Consider the following 8,673-nt stretch of genomic DNA (forward strand, 5'->3'; position numbering starts at 1 on the left):
CCTTGACCCATTACCTCTGGGTTAGAGGCAGGCGCGCTAACCACTACGCCACGGGCGCCTATATATTAATTGGATTCTACCGCAAATATTGCTGAAAATGTCAACACTGAACAAATATATTTACCTTGACGTGAGATATAAGGAAGCACAGTCTTCAGCTGGTGCGTATTCGTTCATTAACGCATAATCAGCATTTAATGCTTGTAAGTCTGTGTTATGTAATCAATAAAAAGATTTAGACTATAGTAGTGTGAGATACTGCAGTAATGAGCTTTGCACATAAACCTCATGCCCACTTACAAATTACCTTGTAACTTTGGGTAAACTGTTTTTTTTTGCATGGCTTTCATTTCGAACGACCAACCAGGCACAAAAGAATCTTTTGGGTCTTACAGCCTTGCTTTTTAATTAAAACCCTTTCTACACTTTTATCCATAGCCTGCTTTACCAATTGGTATTTTGCTGTTGATTCCCTTATCTTTGTTCTTTAAATAATATAGTCTTCGCTATGGTTTTGATAAGGTAAAAAAAGTTAAAGCAACTTGGCGTGTTACCCCAAGAATACACATATTCAAGTCTGTAGTGACCACATAAAAAGCAAGCTGCTATATATTTAGTAAAACAGAATAATTAAAATTACCAAGACAAGCTGGTTCAGTGTTCCTTGAAGTGCGGTTTGTGGCTTGTTTAGATGTCTGAAGATTAGATTCCCTCTGTTGAAATGGCTCTGCACTTTGTAACTGATGACTTGATTGACTATCCTGAAACATGGCTTTACCAGATGAAGCATCCATAGGAGCTTGGTCATTAGGCTGGTTAACAGGCTGGTTGGAAGTGGTGTTTTTGGGCGAAACATTATTTTCAATGTTTTGCACATTATTTTCACATTTTTTAGTATCTGAAGGTTTTCTAACAGTTTCTTTTGTTTGTGGTCCCACTTCTTGAGGTCTATTAGAAGCACCATTAATTTCCTTCATGTGTGATAAAGACATTGCAACATTACTAGGATTTTGAGTGTTGGAATTTAAAATTGGCAACTGACCACCACTTTTTTCCACGAATTGTTTACTTTGACTCAAATTCTGTTTATCGTTCATTGGATATTTTATCTGGCTTGCATCCGGGTTTTCAGTTTTTATATCCACTTCCAAACTTTTTGAACAAATTCGTTTTGGTGACCGCCACTTTTTGTTTGAGGTAGATGATCTTTTTTTTGTGAATCTTGTCGTTTTTTTGCTTTTCTTTTTCTGATTTTTATCAACTGTCACAGATGTTTTATTTGGCGTAGGTTGTTCATATTTCACCTTTAAGGAAGTTTAATTGTTTAAACCAAAAAAAAGGTAAAATGTAAATATGTTTTACCCGTAAGCGTGTTTTACTTTTAATTACTGTTGTTTTGTCACTATATCCTGACTTTTCGTTTAAAACATTTCTAAAACTTTGCTACCGTAATCGAAGTGACAAATAAAGTTATTATGATTATAAATTTCTCACAAATTTGTTATCTTTATAAAGATAAATTTGATAAGGCTTTTAATATTTAATTTGTAGTTTTATTCAGATACCTTTAGAACGGTACCACTAATAAAATTCGAAAGCATCAAGTAAATTTACCAATTTCCTATTAAGTTTGTACAAAAATAATCAACATTGTTAAACTAAAAATACCTTTTCATTCTATTTTCCCGCCCATTTGGTAGTACACAAAGAACATTTAAAGAAATATAAAACCGTATCCATACAAGTTACGACTTCCATATACCATTGTTAATTGTTTAAGACACGAAAGAATTTGGATAATGTGCTAAAGGTGTCCTATCTTACCCCACCCTGTTATAACATACCTTGGAAACTGGTTGGTTAGAACCAGGTGTTTGTTTATTAGATTTATCCAAAATCTCCGATAAATACGAATAATCAACTGAAGTTTGTGGAGTGTTAAGTTTGCCGCTCTGTTTCTTATCTTCTGCGAAAATGTGGTTGGAAATTTTTATTACTTTAAATATGATAGCACTTGCCACTTGCAGGAAAAAATGACAGTTGTCATAACACAGGTGTTCTGTTGCATACACCTTATTCCCACTTTTAAGTTACCATGTATATAACTTTGTAAATGGCTGACAATTTAGACAACCCAAAAATGACCACTGGGTTTGAGAAATTGTCAGTGTCTTGCCCAAGGACATATACGCCCACAATGGTAGCAGCGACGAGCCTTGAACCCAGTACCCCTGGGTTAGAGGGGAATGCATTATCCACTGTGCCGCACCATTAAAAGAGCAAAATTAACGAAATTAGCTACAAAATGAAAGTGGTTTAAAAAATGTTAGATGTTACAAGTAAAAAATACTTAAGTGTCAAATAAAAAGTGTTTCTTTGGTATAAAATTACATACAAACCTGAAACATTTGATGCCACACTACAAGGCAAGTCATCTTCTTTAGAGGAGAATTGTTCACTGAATGAAAATGCAATTATTGTTATAAATGAATAATACACTGTACGGGTAGTGACTTTACGCACAATTTTCTTTCTATTAGAAGTTTAACTAGTTAAACATAAATGGCTCGTTTGTCTGCTAGATGCAGTGACCACCACACTTTTTTTTTCAACTAAATGTAAATATGTTTTTACCTGTAAGCGTGTTTTAACAACTGTTGTTTTGTCACAATATCCTGTCTTTTTGTTTAAAATATTTCTAAATCTTCGTTACCGTAAATGAAGAGACAAATAATGAATAAATGTATGAATGAATAAATGGAAATAAAAGCTATTATTCCAATAAAAACTTGAAAAAGATACCGATGATTTTTATGCTTCATGATTTTGGTCAGTATACACGTTTTTGCTTTACAGTACAACATTAGAAAAAATAAATTTGGGGTGACGTTAAAACCGAAAAATGGAAAAAGTATCCACTTGCAGCACTACTACACCAAAGGCAATGTATGAATATGAACAACGCAGAATGATTGTAACTCAATTATCCTCGTGCGTTAAGGCACTGACAGCTGTTATGACACAGATTTTTTACTTCATACACTCCATGCCCGCTTATGGCCAAATGTGTAACTTTGTAGGTTGATTTTTTCTTATTGCTAAAAATTTAAACAAATTATTAAGTGTCTATTGAACTGGAGCAGTTGCTGTTAGGTATCTTGCTTAAATACACACAACAACCCAACAATGGTAGCATCAAGACTCAAACCAGTCATCTGGGATAGAGGCAGATGATCTAAGTTCTGTAGCATGCATTGGACAATGTAATGTATAATCACTACAATGTATGCATGTACAAGAATGTGCAATGTTTTCATTTAAAATATTATACTTCTGGTACCATCATGATAGACAAGCTCCAAAGAAAATGGCAGACAAAAAAAACAAGAAAATGCACCTATAACCTCAGATTGTAATATTTACTGTTATTCTTTACTTTACATTCTTAGTCTTATTATTTTCTAACTTTTTATACTATTTTAATGGAAAACTGTTTTACTAATTTTTTAATGTGGGTTTTTCCTTATCCAAATATTCAAAAAAAAGTCAATGAAGGAAATGTTTCTAAAAGTAAAAATTGACTTAAAAAAGAAGATTATTTTAATTACAAAGGAGCCTGTTTAAATTGAAATCCATGCTGTCTGTAGCGTTCAGTAAACCAGTATTTTTTCATAATTCCAATATGGAAATGTAAACACAGAAAGAGAGTGAAAAGAAAAAGGCACCAAATCGCTACACAGGACTCTTCCAGAGTGCATCACTATTCCCTAACTAATTAATGGAATGCAGAGGTGGATGCCATGTTACGTTTCAAGATATCACAAAAAGCAGAAAAAAGAAGCTTGTTGTCTTGTCAATAATCTTTTCTATGTTCTCTATGCACCAGGATTTTCTATTTTACCTTGATAAGTAATTTCAATTTAGCTTTTTCTCTGATGCACCATACACGCGCAATACAGCAGTGCGTAAATTTTGCGAAAGCACAAAACTGCGGCTTCCGTCTTTTTTAAGCTTTCTCTTATTACACAAATATTTTCTTTACACAAAATATTTTCCAACCAAATTCACGATAACGAAATTTGTTCAAAACAACAAACCCTTAATAGTTTATCATAAGACCTGGCTCTATGCAAATGCATACAGGGTGTGTATATAATATGTATGCTCGTTTGAAAAATTGAAACCACAGACAAAGTATAAGAAAGCAAGGAAATATGACATAAATTAAAGATATAAGAAAAAGAGACTTTTAGAAAAAGCTAGAGTTTCATTTAGTCCCCATCCGCAATGAAAAGTTATTATATTGAATAAAACTCAGCGCTCGGACCAGTTTTTAGCAGGGTGTCAAAAAAGGAGACACTCAGACACGAGTATTTTAGCTCAGGGCTCGGCAAATCCCTATTCAGTATTCATTTACATTGCATAAAAAAAATGAGGCCTAAAAATGTGTGATAATGAGTAAGCACCAATTGAAGAAACCCTGCAAAGCCAAATTGCTGATATAATATTTGATCTCATAAGAAATTTTTTATATCTTATGCTTGTATCTGCCACCATAGGCCATACTTATAGCAAAAAAAAAAGTAAAATGTCATAAACTGTAAAATTATGCACTTTTTTACTGTGGCTTCTTACTACAATCTGACCAAACCTTAAAATCCATCTAAACCTCATTTATACAATATCAGTTTGAAAAAAACGGATTTTAGAAACCGATTCGCTATATATATAGTTAATACCAAGTTATATACTTGAGCTACATTTACTTTTGAAAAAGCTTTGTCCTAAATGGGCTATACATCCTATTTCTATATACCTGTGGTGAATGCATAAGTGGTTATTAATAAATGGATGGTTATAAAAAAATTATGAATGAAAATTTACCCTTGCGTTGTGGGGCAACAACAGTCGTTATGATTCAGCTGTTTTGTGCTAAATAGGCTATAAGGTATAGAAAGTTATAACTAATTTAACAAGTATGAGTTAAGGAAACCTTTAGTAGAATAATTGTAGTATGTATTATGCGGCATTCCACATTCTACATTCAGAGTATGCCGATATGTTAAACCTGTGGTTGCTTTGCTTGGTTGACAGGATAGGAGAATTACTTTGAAATTCTTCATCCAGGAAATTCTCCAGATCGCTTAAATCAAGATGGTCTGATGATCCACTTAATATATGGCTGAAAATAAATCAGTTTACACAGCATAATATGTTAAAACTTTTAAAAATTCTCATAGGCAGAAAACGACAATTGTTAAACAAGGGTGTTCTGTTTCATACACCTCGTGCTTACAAGTTACTATGTATTTTTTTTGTTGGTGGGTTATCATTTTTGGGCGTTTTTTTTTATTTATTTATGGCTACTAATTTAGACAACCCATTAGTGACCACTAGGTTTGAGCAATTGCCGTTAAGTGTCTTGCCCGAGGACACATACCCCCAAAGCACAGTGATAGCAGCGATGAGCCCTGAACCCATTACATCTGGTTCAAAAGCAGGCGTGCTTACCACTTTGTGGCAGCTGAATTTCACCTCAACCAATACATTCAACAACAAACAAAAAGTTATATGTATACCTGCCCGTTTCAAGTGACCCACAATCTTTGGTTTCAGAAATAACAGGTTGCTGGACTTCTTGAGCAACAGCAGGTACAGTTTTAATTGGATTTTCCACCAGATCTTCAATCTCAGAAAACTCAGCCATATTTGATGAATCGGTGCCCGACAAGTTTGCGTCATTTTCATTTTCATTTTTTGCATTCAAATTCTTATTTAGGACAGACATATTTTCATATTCATTGTTCTCTGCTGTCTTATTTGCAAGAATATTCGCACAGTTGCCGACGTGAGAGGAGATATTGCCTCTTGGATCTCTGTGTTGCAAACCAGATGATCTTGAGGGTGATCTCTTTCGGTTAAATTCAGATGAATATGGGGGTCGGGAGTTTTTTAGATGATAATCATGTTGCGGCGGTGGCCGCCATTCACTTTCTCTTGAATTAAATCTTGGAGGCCTGTGACTAAAAACTAGATTGGTTTGGAATGACAATGTTATGAATGAATGAATTAATAAAACTTATGTAAACTCTTATTGGGATAACGGAACAAATCTGGCCTAAATACCAGGTCCTTTAGGACCTAGAATAGCCTTGTGTTGTCGGGGCAATGGCAGTCGTTATAACGCCGTAGTTTTGTTTTGTACAACTTGTGCAATCCAGGAATTACTATGTATGTAACTTTGTAGATGATTGCTCTAACTACAATAAATGACCACTTGGTTTAAGCAATTGCTGGCACTGGTGTAAAGTTACGTGGTTGCAGGGTTGCCTGGCAACCCTTTGATTTTCTCCAGACTAATAATGCGTAAGGAATTACGGTCGACTAAACGAAGACGCCATTATTTCTGCGCACAAACATCGTTTACGTTCGTTAAAATATGTCAATACCGATGCGTCATTCACTACACAAGTGCGTTCAACTGGTATTTAAACTCGTGTTTGCTAAATAATCCATGTGTAAATCGCTATTATGACGTAAATAATCAACGTGTGAATTGCTATTATGTCGTAATCAATTGCTAGGTTCAAACAACCGCTATTATGACGCAATGAATCCACGTGTGAATCTCTACTATTTCGTAATAAACATGCTGCTTGCCTGAGGAAAACATTGTATATAAATATAAAGCAGTGTTGGAAACGATTTAGGCAGTTTATTTCCGCGATATTTCGTTCTGGAAACCTACCATTTCCGACGGACGGGTCTTCGTTTGTAAGATAACCACACACTCGTGCGGGCTTGACGAAAGGTGCATACGACATAGCTACTGCGACGTCACTCGCCGAGCAATCAGATTCGACCGTTTCTCATTACACGGACTCGCCGAACCCGCGTAATTTTAATTTGTCTCATCCTTAAGTAATTCTGAATACGTTTACATTTGTATGAGCGTTTACAAAGCACATATTTAAAGGGTTGCAAACCGAAAACAAAGGGTTGCAAACCGTTTTTTTTAAGACCTCCTTTTTTTCTGTTTTTTTGCAACCCTAAAGTTTAGTAAAACTTTACGCCTATGAACCTACCTACACCCATTGCTCATTCACTGTTTAAATCTTATTTTATTTTTTTAATATTTTTGTTGCTTTAACTTGAAGTTTTCTTTTAATTATTATTTATATAATATATATATATAATTATATATCAACTTTTTTTATTTTGTATGTTCTTTTTTTAATCAAAATTTTTTTAAAAACATTTTAAATGTACCAAATGACCCCTACTTTTTAAAAAAACCTTACCACAGACAAACTCTGGCCTATTTTACAAGTCCCAAATTGTGCCATGCTATGGGACTTGACACACTTCGCCCACCAAAAATAAAAAAATGACCTATATTACACTCAACTAACTGTGTTTATGTCCTTAAGTTGTAGGCATTGGTTTAGGGGTAATTTAGGGTAAAGCCAGGGGCGCAACCAGGGGGGCTGTTTTGCTGTCATGACAGCCCCCTTTTCCGGAGACACGCACGCAGCCAGAACGTGCTAAGACGCACGCACACGCGTTGCATTTAATATTACATTCCTTCGCCTAAAATTGGAACAACTTTTCGTTCAATTGTTACGTCACTTGTCCTATTGTAACGTAACTATTAATTATGACGTTTCATAATATAACAATGGAGGAATGTGCTAACTGCCCAACCAACCACGAGATCGTAACATCTTGTATGAGCGTCACATTTTTACGCTCTGCGCCGGCGTAGGAAATAAAGGAAGACGCATGTGGTAGCATACATTCAACACTTAACAAACGAAGCAATCGTTGTGAATTTATTCTCGTGAAAAGTGATGTAATAAAACTCTGGTTCTGGTGCGGTGCCAACGAACACGTTTTTTGGCCTTTGTCCAAGCTCTGCCGGGGCGATACTTTGTAATAATATATTGCAATTTGTGTTGGTACCAATTTACTGATAGCGTCGCTCCTCGCACCAATTAAAATGCATAATAATCGCGGTTTATCAGCATTTAAACCAGTGGTTACCAAACTTTATCTACTCGCGTACCACTTTTTGGTTCATGTAGCGTCTCGTACCACCTACATACTAAACTACCAAAGGCTCGTGAACAACTCATTTTAAATAGGGAAATTAGAAACCGCACGCACACCTATTTTTTCCGCGGGTATTCGCAACACAAACTTGGCACTGCCTTTCTCAAAGTTGCGTAAAAATAAAAGTAGTTTGCCTATTAATCAGGGCAACAGGCGCGGTAATAAACAACCTAAATATGTTCCAGAAGTAGCACTGCTGTATATTTACGATGTTTTCCTCAGCCAAGCAGCATAATTATTACGAAACAGTAGGGATTCACACGTGAATTGAACGCGTCATAATAGCGATTGTTTGACCTGGGAATTGATTACGTCATAATAGCAGTTCACACGTTGATTATTTGCGTCATATTAGCGATTGTCCCCTTGATTATTTAACCTGCAGGTGCTTGAAAACAGGTTAAATATTTGCCTTTTCATGCGCATAAGTAAAGATAGGCTTGCAAAAATACTTTGTACACGCGTAAAGCAACGCCTAGGTTTAAAAAGTTAGGAACACCGGTGTAGGGAATATAGCGTGGAATGTCACGCTCTACGTAATTTATGTGGATTAAAATAATG

General features: G+C 35.3%; 1 protein-coding gene across 4 annotated transcripts in view; it reads right to left on the reverse strand.

Annotated features, from left to right (window-relative positions):
- LOC101242817 overlaps window positions 1-8,673 on the reverse strand; it is a 23,849-nt gene that overhangs the window by 13,945 nt on the left and 1,231 nt on the right. For 2 of the 4 annotated variants that reach the window (XM_004226091.4, XM_018812309.2), the window contains exons 2-7: window positions 5,580-6,023; window positions 5,069-5,182; window positions 2,400-2,458; window positions 1,845-1,966; window positions 641-1,304; window positions 125-209 (exon numbers count right to left, since the gene is read on the reverse strand). In XM_004226091.4, the coding sequence (XP_004226139.3) occupies window positions 125-209; window positions 641-1,304; window positions 1,845-1,966; window positions 2,400-2,458; window positions 5,069-5,182; window positions 5,580-6,023 (1,488 nt within the window). The remainder of the gene's footprint in view (window positions 1-124; window positions 210-640; window positions 1,305-1,844; window positions 1,967-2,399; window positions 2,459-5,068; window positions 5,183-5,579; window positions 6,024-8,673) is intronic. The other 2 variants (XM_018812308.2, XM_018812307.2) reach the window with 2 other exon arrangements.

The sequence above is a fragment of the Ciona intestinalis genome, chromosome 6 (genome assembly GCF_000224145.3).
Source record: "Ciona intestinalis chromosome 6, KH, whole genome shotgun sequence".
Classification (NCBI taxonomy): domain Eukaryota; kingdom Metazoa; phylum Chordata; class Ascidiacea; order Phlebobranchia; family Cionidae; genus Ciona; species Ciona intestinalis.